General features: G+C 38.6%; 1 protein-coding gene across 1 annotated transcript in view; it reads right to left on the reverse strand.

Annotated features, from left to right (window-relative positions):
• RGS7 (regulator of G protein signaling 7) overlaps nt 1-15,733 on the reverse strand; it is a 567,494-nt gene that overhangs the window by 8,314 nt on the left and 543,447 nt on the right. Inside the window, exons 9-12 of the mRNA XM_004375937.1 lie at nt 9,425-9,523; nt 7,102-7,163; nt 5,973-6,083; nt 4,401-4,526 (exon numbers count right to left, since the gene is read on the reverse strand). Of these exons, the coding sequence (XP_004375994.1) occupies nt 4,401-4,526; nt 5,973-6,083; nt 7,102-7,163; nt 9,425-9,523 (398 nt within the window). The remainder of the gene's footprint in view (nt 1-4,400; nt 4,527-5,972; nt 6,084-7,101; nt 7,164-9,424; nt 9,524-15,733) is intronic.

Here is a 15,733-nt window from a genome sequence, read left to right on the forward strand (position 1 = left end):
AGACTTTATGGTCTGACTGAGACTGGAGGAGCTCCCGAAGCCATGGACCCTGGGCACTCTGTTAACTCAGAACTAAAACCATTCCCGAAGCCCACTCTTCAGACAAAGATTAGGCTGGATTATAAAACATAAAATAATACTCGTGAAGAGTGTGCTTCTTAGTTCAATCAGATACAGGAGACCAAATGGGTGGCCCCTGTCTGGAGACAGGGTGAGAAAGCAGGAAGGGACAGGAACTGGTTGAATGGACACAAGAAACGCAGGGTGGAAAGAGGGAGTGTGCTGACACTCTATAGGGATTGCAACTAATGTCACATAACAATATGTGTATGAATTTTTGTATGAGAAATTAACTTGATCTGTAAACTTTCACCTAAAGCACAATAAAAAAAAAGTGTATGAAACATTTTGGGTGAAAATTAAAAAAAAAAAAAGAAAAAAATCCTGTGGTTTTTTTTTTTTTTTTAAAAAAAAAGATTGCCCAATTAGTAGTGTCATAGCTGGGGTTTGTATCCAGATAATCTGTGTTCCTAACTCCTGCCTTGAACTGCCTCCCCAGCAGCATCATTGCCTTCCTTACCCTCATCATGGAAAGAGCAGCAGTGGAAATCCCACTTCTTTTATTTAATAGTAGCTGAAAATGGGGGAAGTGTCTTAATGTATTCGAGCCTCAATTTCCTCAACAGTAAAATGGGCTAATAATGCTTATCTCACTGGGTTTCTACAGGATTAAATGAAATGAACTATGTAAAGGGCACTGCGAAGTGTCTGACATATTTATACCCAAACTCACTGTGGTCCAGTCGATTTTGACTCATAGCGACCCTATAGGACAGAGTAGGACTGCCCCATAGGGTTTCCAAGGCTGCAAATCTTTAGGGAAGCAGACTGCCACTTCTTTCTCCCATGGAGTGGCTGGTGGGTTCCAACCGTTGACCTTTTAACCACTGTGCCACCAGGGCTCCTTGATATATTTATAGGCACTCAATAATGAGTCTCATATCACTACATTTTTTTGCCACGTGCTATATCCTAGGTGCTTGACTGAAAAAGGAATGAACAAAAACACACCAACAGGAGAGAAGAGTGTATATTTGAGGAATAAGTAGTAGTCAATAAGCAGTGTTTCTTAACTTTTCTTTTTGTCATAATACTTGAAGAAAAATGCTCATATGAGTGGCACACTCCAACAACAGGAGGTACTTAAAGGGCTGCTGCTTAGATAAGATACATTAAGAGTTATTTAAGTGCAATTCTCAGCCTTTCTGGGTAACTCAAGCATTTTTTTCTCCCTCAGTCTGTGACACCAGACACCTAGGAGGAAGCAGTTGGGCTCAAACTTGGAGAGCAATAAAAAGTAGCTTGGGCCTTGTTTATAGAAAATCTAGAATGCCACTTGCTAGCAACCTGACCTTGGACAAGTTGCCTAATCTCCCTCAGACATATTTTCCATATCTATAAAATAGGGCAATAGTATTAATTTTCATGTTTGTTGTTATGACTAGATATATGATAATTGGAAGTAATGAATACAAAACACAGCATGGAATACTTATAGAAGCAGTGGATATAAAGCATATTATGGCATAAAGTAGGTGCTCAAGAATTATATTTCTATATCTAACTATCCATCCACCCACCCACTCATCCATTCATCCTTCTTTCCATCCATCCATCCAACCATCCAACCATCCTTCTTTCCATCCATACATCCATCCTTCTTTTCATCCATCCATCCATCCATCCATCCACCCACCCACCCACCCACCCATCCATCCATCCATCCTAATTTCCATTCATCCATCCATCCTTCTCTCCATTCATCCATCCATCCATCCGTCTGTTCATCCATCTGTCCATTGTTCCTTCCTTCCCTCCCTCCAACCTTCCCTCCTTCCTTCCTTCTGTCCATCCATCCATCCACTATCTTTCTATATTTACTTAGTAGAAAGACATATGATAGGTATACAGTAGATGAGTTATAGCTACAAGAAATAAATTATATATATGTATATATATAATAAGGAGCCCTGATGGTGCAGTGGTTGAGCATTTGGTTGCTAACCAAAAGGTCAGTGGTTCAAACTCACCAGCCACTCCACAGGAGAAAGATGTGGCAGTCTGCTTCCATAAAGATTTACAGCCTTGGAAACTCTTAAGGATTGTATTGTGTCCCCCAAAAATGTGTGTCAACTTGGCTAGGCCATGATTACCAGTATTCTGTGGTTTTCCATCATTTTGTGATCTGATGTGATTATCCTGTGTGTTGCAAATCCTAACTTCTATGATGTTAATGAGGCAGGATTAGAGGCAGTTATGTGAATGAGGCAGGACTCAATCTACAGATTAGATTGTATCTTGAGTCCATCTTTTCTGAGATATAAAAGAGAGAAGCTAGCAGAGAGGAGAGGGACCTCATGTCACCAAGAAAGAAGCGCCAGGAGCGGAGCGAGTCCTTTGGACCCAGGTCCCTGTGATGAAAAGCTCTTAGATCGGGGCAAGATTTATAACAAGGACCTTCCCCTAGAGCCGACAGAGAAAGAAAGCCTTCCCCTGGAGCTGGCACCCTAAATTTGGACTTCTAGCCTCTAGACTGTGAGAGAGTAAATCTGTTTGTTAAAGCTATCCACTTGTATTTCTGTTATAGCAGCACTAGATAACTAAGAAACTCTATGAGGCAGTTCTACTTTGTCGTATATGGTCGCTATGAGTCGGAATCAACTTGATGGCAATGGGTGTACGAGTACATAAGTAATATTTTTTATATACATAATTACAGCATGGAGACTAGTATGGCATAGAATTATCAATTCCTTCATGAAACCCAGTTTGCACATGCTATTCCCTTTGCTCAGAAGTTTCTTCTCACTTCCTTTTTTTTGCCTGGTTACCTCCTTCTCATTATCCAGGTCTTAGCCTAGAAGCCATTTTCCCTAGGATGCCTTTGTTGGTATCCAGCTCTGGATTAGGTATCTCTCTGTATGTCTCCTATTTAAATACCCATTAATTAGTATTGTGATGATCTGTTTTCTTGTCTGTATCTCCCACCAGACTATAATTTAATGATAGCAGGAGCAATTTTTATTTGGTTAGGTTTTATTTAGTTAAGTGATGCCTGGTGAGGGTCAAGTAATTACTTGTTTATTTCTTTATCATGATATCCGTAAAGTCAGCATTTTTAAAAAACTTAAGAGAATTAGAGGAAAATCCACCTCCAACCCCCCCCAAAAAATGCTAAAATATGTCCTTTATCTCTGCTTTATTTTTATTTATTCTTGCACTCAATAATTGATGATGTGACTTCAATAAATAAAATGTTATTTAGTAGTCCCGGTAAAAATCCTTAGCGACAGTAGATCTTGCAAAAGCCCTGTCAAGAAGGAAAGAGAATAGGAAGTTGCTTCCTCAGGATCTATGACAGTCACACATATATAATTAATTCCTCCAGGTTCTGCCTGAGGTCATCCTGCTTACTCCATGAGGCATCTGTTGAAATTCTATGTATTTCTGAATGATTGCTATCAGTCTCTGTTTAACCCCCTGAAAAGAACGAGACATTGCCTAGGGTTGCTTGGTTTCAATGAAAATAAATGAATGCTGAGACCATTCCGTAAATGAATTTCACAGGGCTGCATAAGTCATGGAAACGTAAAATAGGGTATTCAGGTTTCAAACAAATAAAGAATGGAAGAGCTCATGGAAAAACAGTGTTACGTTGTGGAAGGTTATCATTCACTTCCATGATCTCAGATAAAGCCATTAAAATTCATTCCAATGTTTCACATTTAAAATCCAATTTCCAGGTGTGTTTTAAGTTAGAGAAATTTCAAAACCAAATGAGGATGATATTTATAGCAGCTGGGCAGAATGGGCATATCTGCTTGCTAACAGCTCAGTGCGCCCCTGCTCTCAGCTGCTCATTGGCTGTATCTAAACATGCAAAAGCAAATGAGTGCCCCAATAGCTTTGTCCCAAGTTATACAGGTGCCCAATCTCCTTTTCTCTACCTTACTTGAGAAGTGATATACAAAGAAGGCTCATATGGATAAATAGGTGATATTTTAATTTAACTCCATAAATATTATTGGCCATTCTCCACTTTGTCAAATACTGGTCTAAATATTGTACTTTTGTATACAGTTCATTTAAAATGCTCCAGATTTACATAGTGAAAAGACCAAGAGACAGTGTCAAAATAAACCATTATAAGTAACTGATAATGTTAGCTAGGCTTTGCCTTGGTTATTTTTCTTGCCTCCATCACATGGCAGAAATTTAATGGGTTCATATCATCATGATGCTAGTGGGGAGAGTAACTGAACTATAAAGTCTCAAATAATCAGATACATCACAGGTGGTGTCTCTAGCTTACAGTGGAAGGTGCAAACAATGTATCTTACCTTAAGTTTTCTGAGCTGAATTCTGACTCTAGAAATTTAAGGAACTGTTCTCTCCCAACTGGGTCTTTCAAAGCTTCATCCATGCCGAAACCCCATCGTTTTACCCTCTGCTGGCTTGGTTCTTTGCTGTAGGAGATAAAACAAAGCCAAATACATTCTCTTCATTACAACTCCTATTTTCCATTATTAAATTTCCCCTCAAAGCATATATATTTTGAGGTTCACATCTTTATCTTTCAGAAAAAAAAAAAACAAAACTCTGATTGATGACTCCACATGAAAATATAGGGAGGCATTAGTAATAAAGTTTAACATTTTTTGAGAATTATGTACTAAGCGCTCTACATGAATGAGCTCTTTTAGTTTTTTCAGCAGTTTTATGAGATAGGTACCATTATCGTTCCCATTTTATAGATGAGGAAACTGTGGCAAAAAGAGGGTTATAACTTGCCAATGTTAGGTAATAAGGGGCAATGATCCAGACATGCTGACCCCAGAGCCCAATTTCTCAACAATTATACAATGCAGTCTTGTGGTGGTACGCTGTACAGGGGCTGGCGGGGAGATTCATGGGGGACCAAGAGGCCTAAATTCTCGGCCATTGACTCTGCTGTCAATTAAATATGTGACCTAATCCTGACTGAGTCGCAAAGGTATGTGGTTCCAGCTTCTTCATCTATAAAATTTATAAATTATAAATGAAGAGTTCTGGACTTGTCAAGTGTTTAAGACCACTGGCTGGATTTAGAAGAAGCCACCACCACCAGTTGCCATTGAGGTGATTCTGACTCATGGTGACCCCATGTATGTCAGAGTAGAACTGTGCTCCATAGGGTTTTCAATGGCTGATTACTCAGAAGTAGGTCTTTGCCAAGTCTTTCTTCTGAGAAGCCATTGGGTGGACTTGGACCACCAACCTTTCAGTTAGTAGCTAAGTGTGTTAAGCATTTACACCACCCAGGGATTCCTTAGAAGAAATCGAGCTCCATAAATGCAATCTAGAGAAGCGCAATATAGCACTAAATCTTCACTTTGCGAAGTGATATGCAATGGACTTTCAATGAATCTGTCAAGGTTGATGATATAATTCTTCTCCTATGTAGCTCATGAAAGCAACGGGGGAATTCTAAATTATGCTTTGGTTGTCTCAAGAGGTCAATCTCCTGTCGTTTTCTTTTACGGCATTTATGGGAAATTCATTTTGTTTTAAAATTTAATTTAAAAAATATACTTGTAATGGGTTTAGACCTTTGGCATAGGCCTTTGGTAACGTGGATCTTCAAGGAAGCTAAAAGCAATGAGTTAAATTTCAAGAACTAAAGATTCCCAGCTCTGAGCAGTCCATCTAGGAAACCCTTGCACCTCTGATTTTATGCCAACCTGCAATGCAACTTTCAGTGTAAATGTCTAAGTTTCAAAAATCATTATCTTGAGTAAGAATTTTATATCATGGAACAATGTATGCAAAGTGTAAAACTACATTTTACAACTAATTAGCTATAGGATTCTTTCTATTTCACCCAGACTCTGAGAAAGTGATATATTTGGGAAAGAGAGAAAAATGCCACCTACCTTGCTTCAAGTTCCCAGAAAGTAGTATCGTCGGACAGCCATGGGTTAGAAGGGTCAGGTGGCACAAGAAATGGGTCGTATTCTAAATACTGTTCCGTATAACTTAGTAGACTGGGGAGAAAAAATATTTCCATTTTTCTTAGTTTTATAGCTGAGGGTACACCCAATCCAAAGTAAGAGACACAAGATAAAAGTTATCTGACCAAGGAATCCTTGTTCACTTAGAAAATGAAATTCAATGGCAGTTTTCACATTCCAACAACTTATACGCATCAATGTGTGCTTCTCGGCAAACAAAGGCAGTTAAGGATTCAATCTCTCCTTATGCCTAGGCCAGATGAGTCAACATCCCTCCGTTAAAATGAAGCAAAGTGGGAGGGGTCAGTTTGTTAAGGCAGTGCTAAGACTTAGCTCCAATCCTTGGTCAGCCAGTGCACCCACAGTTGAATCGACTGCAGCCAACTCGGGGGAGGAAGGAAAAAAAAGTTTGACAAAAGTATTTATAGTGATTATGTAAAAGGAGAATCACTGATGAAAAACATCCTTTTAAAATTTTGTATTAAAAGAAAAGAAAAGAAAAGAAAAGAAATGAAAGGGGAAAGAAGTTGGAGAGGAAGGGTTTGGCAATCAATGCCCAAAGCTGAAGAATATGAATGACCTAAAGAACAGATTTAAATGGAAAAAAAAAAAAAAAGGAAAATGTCCCTGAATTACTAATTCAAATTCTAAAGTCAGATAATAACTCAGTAGTGTGGGTGTTGAGACGAATTTACAGAGAGGATCCAAGTTTCCAAAAGGTAACCTGTAAATAAAAAATTTCATTTCTTCCAGCTGGAGTGAAAATATTCATCTCCTTGGAAATATCCTCTGTATCTGATTCTGGCCACTCAAGGATGGGATCTCTAGGGATTTAAGACAATAAGGATCATTCTGCCATTCGAGCTACAACAAAAGAGTTGTTTGAAAAGTTCCTACGAGCAATAAAAAAAAAAAAAAAAAAAAAAAAGACATTTCTTACAGGGCTGTAATTATTTGTCTCACCCCTCTCCCAACATTTCTCTTCCCATTTATAACATCTGTCATTGTCATATGAAATTTAGTATTTATATGGAGATCTTGAAATACTTACCTATCAGCAACTTTTGACATTTTTAACCGATGTCTATCTAACTGTATTTGCCAATATTTTATCTGAAAAGAAGGTTATAGAAGTAGTTACATCAGTAATGACATTCTCACAACTTTCATCTCTAAATTCTGACAGACTGGGCAATTCTGAACAAAGGTATATTCTAAGTCATTAAAATTTCAAAGTCAGTAAAAAAACCCAAACCAAAACCAAAGCAGAGGGCTCTGAAAGTGTTAACAAAAAATTAAAATCAGGTTGAATGAATGATGACCAATAACACTTTATAACGGCAACAAGTTTGAACATATTACCTACTTCAACAAAATGTAACTTTATTTTAAAAGTTTTATGGAAATTTCAAACATTCCATTTCAAAAACAGAATCACATTTTCTCCCAAATATTAAATTCAGAAAATTAATTCCCTGTTATTTGTTACTATAATTTAAAAATAAATTCTACCTCCTAGTGTATTTCAAAAAAGCATCAATGATGTGTGTTTTGAGAATAATTCTATCAACAATTCATAACAAACCTTCACATGGACATAATCACACTTGGAAGAACTTAAATCAAAAACTCTCTGAGCTACTTTTCCTTCATAGTGATTATAAATATGCTAGAAAAGTATGTATTACACTGTCTATAAATCATATTACAATAAAATACTAGGAGATAAGTGTCAAAAGGGACCAGAGCCCCATGATTCAACCAACCAAGAGATTTAATTATTATTTGATATAAGACACACTTTGTTGTGTTTTGAAATATTACTTGGAATCCAAACTATTGATCAATGGGTGGAAAGAGAAGCGATATGTACCATGATTGTATATCAGTGCCAGTAAGGGAAAGTTTCAAGATGTTCACAGAGATCCGAACTTGAGAACTAAGAGTGAACTCTCTTTAGGGGAAAGATCATGTCATATCATTGATGTGGGAAATGTGTGAATGAATGACCTCAACCTCTTGTCCTCTCCACCCTTAACAAAGAGTTTGGGAGTACAAAACAACTATAGGTAATGAATTTACCTATGAATCTGTGTGATTTTCAAAATTTGGTCATAAAGAAAGGATTTGGGAATTTAAGAGTGAAGAGTTTTGAAAACCACTGCCATATGTTGATAAATTTTCAAATGACTGTACTTCTTAAAAAGCAAAGTTGTCACTTTGAGGACTACGGTGCACCTGACCCAAGCCACGGTATTTTCAATTGCCTCATAAGAATGTGAAAGATGGACAATTAATAAGGAAGACCGAAGAAGAACTGATGACTTTGAATCATGGTGTTGGTGAAGAATATTGAATATACCACTGCTATGGATTGAATTGTGTCCCTCAAAAATGTGTGTCAACTTGGCTAGGTCATGATTCCCAGTATTGTGTGATTGTCCACCATTTTGTGAACTGATGTGATTATTCTATATGTTGTAAATCCTAACCCCAGGATTAGAGGCAGTTATGTTAATCAGGCAGGACTCAATCTACAGGATTAAGTTGTATCTTGAGTCAATATTTTTTGAGATATAAAAGAAAAGAATCTAGCAGAGAGGATAGGGACCTCATATCACCAAGAAAGAAGTGCTAGGAGTGAAACGGGTCCTTTGGACCCAGGGTCCCTGCATTGAGAGGCTCCTAGACCAGGGGCATATTAATGACAAGGACCTTCCTCCAGAACCAAGAGAGAGAGAACGCCTTCCCCTGGAGCTGGTGCCCTGAATTCAGACTTCTAGCCTCCTAGACTGTGAGAGAATACATTTCTGTTTGTTAAAATCAGCCAGTTGTGGTATTTCTGTTATAGCAGCCCTAGATAACTAAGACAACCATGAATTGCCAGAAGAAGGAACAAATCTGTCTTGGAAAGAGTACAGCCGGAATGCTCCTTAGAAGTGAGGATGGCAAGACTTTGTCTCACGTACTTTGGACATGTTATCAGGAGGGACTAGCCTCTGGAGAAGGACATCATGCTTGGTAAAGTAGAGGGTAAGCAAAAAAGAGAAAGACTCCCAATGAGATGGCTTGATACAGTGACTGCAACAATGGGCTCAAGCATAGCAATTATCGTGAGAATCGCGCAAGACCCGACAGTGTTTTCGTTCTGTTGTATGTAGGGTCGCTATGAGTCAGAACCAACTCGCCAGCACCTAACAACAATGTACTTCTTAAAACTAGACAGTTTCATTATTTAGTAACTAAAAATCTACATGAAATAGTAAACTGTATAAATAAACATTCAAATACCCACTCTTAACATTCACCATCTGGTCTTCAAAGCAGTTACTCTGTAAACCTTTATTAACAAGTCATTTTAAAGGTTGACCTACCTGTTGGTGTAACTCATCTTCTGTTGGAGGCTTAGTTTCTGGTGTGGGTGTGTGGGTAGGGCTGTGGCTTCTAATATCATTCTGTAAACCATAGACAGACTGCATTAAAATAAAAAACAGGCAGAGGCATGTTAGTACAAAATACCATTTATAGTCACAGACTTCCTTAAAAATAATTGTTTTGTTAGATACTCAGTATGGCAACCCAAAGCCTTGCTGCATATTTGATTACGCTTCTAATAAAAATTCAGAAGGCATTGCTATGATAAATATATGTATTTAAAATAGAAGCACAGCTCTTTGAAAAAATGCATGCTTAGATTATCAGCTTGACAGAATAATTGATTATAGGTAAACAACATGGTGAGTGTGATAATAAAATTTGGGAGTGGACTGAGAGTACTAAGCTGGGGAATGACAACACTAAGTAACATTTAATAAATATTGATTTCAGAATAAAACAGGGATGAGAATAGACTACCACAGAAATTTAATAAACCAAAAGAGGATAAAGAATAACATGACCTTTACATAGAAAAAGAATGGAGTACTGAGGAGAGAGACTAGATTAATAATTCTAAAGCTGTTGTGGTTTCTGAAGCTGAGATCCAAGACACCCCAGAGTGCTCCTACTTTCCCAGGTCAACATTCAGTTATTTACCTCACAATATGGGCCTTGCCACTGGGTGCCATTTGCAAACATCAGTCAACCCAAAGGATTTACATAGCCTTGGAATTCATGATGCCACAGTGCTTCTTTATTGACTTGTCAAAAGGTGAAACCTACCATTTAAGAAGACTCCTTTGAGAAAGATCCATTGCTTAAAAGTATAAACAAATATCTGTGGACTTAAGGGGTTAAAAAAAAAAATCATCCCCAACATAAGGTGTGAGATATCCCATTGGTCCACTCCATGGGAGGGGCTAGATTTTTTTTTAATATATGAAAGTATTACTTTAAAATACATCATTTAATATGTGCTATTGAACACTTCTTCTGGCATGAGGATGAAGACAGGATGCTACTGTAAAAAAATATAATAATAAAACTGCATGTGCCCCACAGAATTAAAGTTACCAACAAGGATTTGGAAAGAAACTATTGAGATCTGAAGAGGGTAGATTGCTATGCTTATCTGAGCCCACTTTCAGGCCCATCACCAACTTCGCAGGTATCTCTAAACTCAAAGGTGCTTTATTTCTGACCTGCTCTCACTTGTACCCTATCTCCTAACTTCATCCACTGGCTCTATACCTGGATCCTTGGACTTGGTTTTTGCCTTTGTGTCTCCCGGTATTTTGCTGTTAGCTTTATTTAGCAAATTTTGTCTTGAGTTTAAGCATTTGGATCATTCAATTCCAGACCATCTTGGGCAGGTTCTCTTCAATCCTCCCTCTCTTGCTGCAACCCCTACTCCTTGGAACTCAATTCCTGTCACCAGTCACCCATTTTAACAAAAGGTATAGCACATGTGATGTGGGTTCACTATTAATAGGACTGAACTGGATGACTTGGCCTTGCTCTTTTATTTCATGCATTCATTCAAAATTTATTGAACAATTTTATGCTAGATATTGTGCTAAGCATTATAGATACAAATACAGTAGATACACGTCCTCCTCCATTGGCACTCACAATCGAATGGAAAACACGTTACACAAACAATCACACTCAGATACATATGATTAAAACTGTGGCAAGTGTTATGAAAGGAAAGAATAAGAAGAGAATAGAGCCTGGAGAAAAAAGAGACAATTTATACCAAAGGAACAGAAAAGGCCTAAGTCATGTATGAATACAATGAAATAGGACAACCTTCTGAACTCTGAAATAACAGTTTAGGTTGATTTATACAATTTAAGCAGCTGAAACACCACCAATTATACAGTCATTGCACTTTCCAAAATCTGCATTTTTTTTCAGTTGTATCACATGAATTTTTGATAATAAAAATAAAAAGATTCTAAGGCTTGAGATTTCCATTCTTACTTACCTTGGTTTAATTACTCAAAGTTCTTTAATAAGAGACTTCACGAGAATTACAGGTCATGAAAAAAACACAAATCAAGGTAGCTGACGGTTTTAACAGTAACTATTTTTTTTTTTTGGCTTAGATTAACATTAATTAAAAAGGCTGTTCCAAAAATATATGCCCAGAGGAAGCCAGTACAGAGAGAGAAGCAAAGTAAAGAAACAGAGAGAGGAGACAAAAGTGAGAGAGAGAAATCTGATGGGGTTCAAGTTTAAGTTCCTGGGTCCAGTCACGCCCAGGGCCAGATCATCTATCCCTGTCCACCCCATGGTTTCATGCCAAGAGCCAGAAAACTCCTCTATTCATTCAGTCTAGTTTGAGGAGCGTTTTGGTTGCCTGTAACTTTAATATACCCATTACTTAAACACTTGTATGTTACTCAACAATATGAGCAGTTTACCGTGTTATGCAACATGTTAGATTTTAGATTTGCACGTTCTGCACATGGACATGAGGAAATGCCAATCCTTTTATGTATAAATAGCTATAACCACTGAATTATTAACAGCAGGAAAACTAGACACCTAATCACGAGTTCACTAACTATTCTTCCAGAATATACACATTCGCTGCTAACTATATTAAGTACCATCATGTCTAGATGAGGGTCAGGAAACAGCTTACAGTTTTGAAATAGGGGTCCTGAAGTTACAGGAGGTAATCCAAAGCATAGGTTTAGTCATATACACACAAATGCGTTTGTCATGCTCCTCAGGATTTGCGTCCTAGGACCCCTCCGGTTATTGTCATGTAGAAAGAATAAAGTCATTCCAGCCTGACTATTACAGTCAAAATTTGGGTGTCAGGCTGAGGAAAATCAGGCACAGTGCCCCTTGAAACGTGTCCAGATTGGGCTAATTTCTCTCTAGACACGCTACATGATTATTCCTTCATATGGACTTGACTGGACAAATACCGCTTTATTTGTATTTTAGTAAGTATATTCAAATTTAAAAGAGAGATTTGAATATTTGATTTGAATCTCAAATACTTAAAAATATCTCAAATCAGCTACACATCTAAGCCTTCTCTTCATGTATTTGATAAGCATGCTTGAAATTCAACAATTAAAAGAAACAAAACATCCCCCCCTCAAAATGTAAAATAACCCTGATATTCATTAGGCACATCTGCTAGTTATTACTTTAAGGATTTACTTGAGAAAAGTATCAATTTGCTTTAAAAGTACTATGTCCTTCATATGACCTATAATCACAAGAAATATTATTACAGCAGACGACCACAGAAATGAACACTAGCTCTCTTTGCTCGGGGCATTGTCTGTTATCAAAGATTAAGTATGGTGTAGGGGTTCAACTTCCTCACAAGCAGCAGCAAAAGACAGAGGCCCATCACACTGCTCAGAGAAGAGCAAAGGACACGGCCCAATTAGCGACAGCAAAGGCAGATTCCAGAAGCAGTAGGGGGCCTTTGCCCTAGGGTTCCCTGTCCTAGGGACAAAGCTTTGGAACCTTCAGTGGAGGGCAGATCAGAGTTTGCTGCTTGTTTTCAAGTTATTCGCTGCAACAGTGGTGTGACAATTTAGAACCACAAAACATTTAAATTCCCTTCATAACACTTAAGAACATTATATGATTACGTATATGTATACATGTTTGTCTACTTTTTCAATGTCTGCATCCTTAATAGACGACAAATGGTGGATTAGGGCCACGCCTGTCCCGTTTACCACTGAATGCCTGAAAAACCAAAACCCATTGCCATCGAGTCGATTCCAACTCATAGCAACCCTATAGGACAGAGCAGAACTGCCCCACAGGGTTTCCAAGGAGTGCCTGGTAGATTCGAACCACCGACCTTTTGGTTAGCAGCCATAGCTCTTAATCACTACGGCACCAGAGTTTCCTTTGAATGCCTAAAGACTAGTAAAATGTTTATCATATAGCAACCAAAACAGTTGTCATCAAGTTGGCTCTGACTCACGGTGACCTCATGTGTGTCAGACTAGAACTGTGCTCCATAGGCTTCTCAGTTGTTGACTTTTCAGAAGTCAATCACCAGGCCTTTCTTCCAAGGGACCTCAGGGTGGAGTTGAACCTCCAGCCTTTAGGTTAGTAGTTGAAAATGTTAACTGTTTGCTCCACCCAGGGACTCCTTAGCATATAATAGAAACTTGTTAACTCTGCTGAATGAATGAATCATTCCAGTTCCTAACCAAATATGAGCTAAAACAGCAGAGATAGTAACTAAAAGACAAACCACTATGTAGCTTAGAGTCGTATATAATCTTCTACGTAAAATAACATCATTATCAGGGAAGATTCTAGCAAATTCAACACTTTTGATTATGAGAAGCTACATTTATCAATAGTGAGAAAATCAATACCTTCCAATTGTTGAAAACAAGAGCACACATGCCATTTGTTGTAGCGTTCGTCAGAACTTTCCTTTGTCTATGCTAAATTTCAGTGCTATGTAGCTCTCCTGAGGCACCCTGTAATTCTACTAGTATTGATTCACAGGAAATTATACCAAACCCTGGACAAACAGACCTAGAACTCAATGATGTCATCTCTTCACAGCATTCACCATGCTATGCCTCGTATTTTTTTCCAGAATTAAATGAGGGCTGACGGTATATGAAGATCAGCATTGGTAACTAGTGCTTTCAAACTTTCAAGAATGATGTCAGATGAAGCACTGGTAGGATCTCAATGCTGAATATAGTGCTAAGAAGTGCAAGTGATTATTATGTTTCACTGCTATCTTGTGAATCCATTTGCTTTCTCTTCCGAATCAGAGCATATCTCAATGGGCGTCTGTTGGGTGAAACAGGACACAGAGTAAGTAACTCTTCAAAATTCAGAAAATAGTGAGAGGTGGCTTAATGCATTTTTTGGGGAGCTGAAAACATTTTTGAATCTCGTTCCACAAAGCCAGTCCCCGGTGCACTCAGGATGTGCTTGTGAGCAGAGGGTGAAAGTTGCAGAGTAGGGCCAGGCCCCAGGAGAGACCGCACTGACAGGCTTTCTTTAGGTCTTGCGTTGCCTCTTTCTCTCAGAGAGGTCCAAGGGGCAAAACCTTTTGAGCTCTGCATCTGAATGGGTTTTGTGGCTCTTTTCTGGTGGCTTCTTCATCCTAACATCAAGGTAAATGGTCTTAAAAGGAAGAAAATGTACTTGGTGCACACTGGGGCCTTGAAGATGATGCTATGTTTCTAGGCATGGAAGAAAAGACAGTAAGAAATAAGACTACTCCCCCTTCCTCCCCAAAAAATGTTTAGCGCCAAGCACAAGGACACATACTCTGGAAAACGCTACGGCTACATAAGAAAATGAAGTCCCTGGGTGGCGTCAATGGTTAAGGTTCAACTACTAGCCAAAAGAAGGACGTTTGGAACCCGCCCAGAAGCACCTCGGAAGACAAGCCTGGAGATTGGCTTCTGAAAGTTCACAGCCTTGAAAACCCTACTGAGCAGTTCTACTCTGCACACTTGGGGTTGCCATGAGTCAGAATTGACTCAAAGGCAACTAACAACAATACATAAGGAAAAATTCCACAGAAAATAACATCCTAAAGCGTGTAGAATGCTTTAATCCAGTATTTTCAACCTGTGGGCTCACAGTGATGGTTGCAGACTATAAATTCTTACGTGCTTCATGGATTTCTTACGGAATGAATAGATGCCTTCTACACGTATTACTTTAAAAATAAGGATGATACTACTTACGGCAAAGCATTTTCAAAAGGTTATTTAAAAACATCACTGATTTCAGGATAGCTTCCCAGCACCCCCCCCACCCCCGTAAGTATTTTCTCACTTAATAGACACTGAATATACAACTACTATCACATGATTGTTTGACAAAATTCTGGGATTAAAAAGGAATCCTCATACTCCATCTGTAACTAAACATATTTTAGATGTTCCTTTTCCCTCAGACTTTTCTCTAAAAATGCCCCTTCTCTCATCTTTATTCCTTTTCTCAGATAATTTCCATCTTCTTTTCCTCATCTCCTGGGCTGTGAAAGAGACACTCTTCTCTGCTGATGGCTCTTCCTGGGAGGGAGAGAGGGAGAGATCCTTCCCTTCCTATTCTTCTCCTGTCAGAGCCAGTCAGCACCCTGGGGACCAGGCATGCTAGAGAATTAGGAGTCCGTGGGCGGTACAAATGGTTAAGCGCTTGGCTACTACCAAAGGGTTGGCAGTTTGAGTACACCCAGAGGAGCCTTGGAAGAAAGTCCTGGCAACCTGCTTCTGAAAGGTCACAGACTTGAAAATCCTGTGGAGCAGAGTTCTACTCTGATCCATATG

This window comes from Trichechus manatus, unplaced genomic scaffold (assembly GCF_000243295.1).
Source record: "Trichechus manatus latirostris isolate Lorelei unplaced genomic scaffold, TriManLat1.0 scaffold00039, whole genome shotgun sequence".
NCBI lineage: Eukaryota > Metazoa > Chordata > Mammalia > Sirenia > Trichechidae > Trichechus > Trichechus manatus.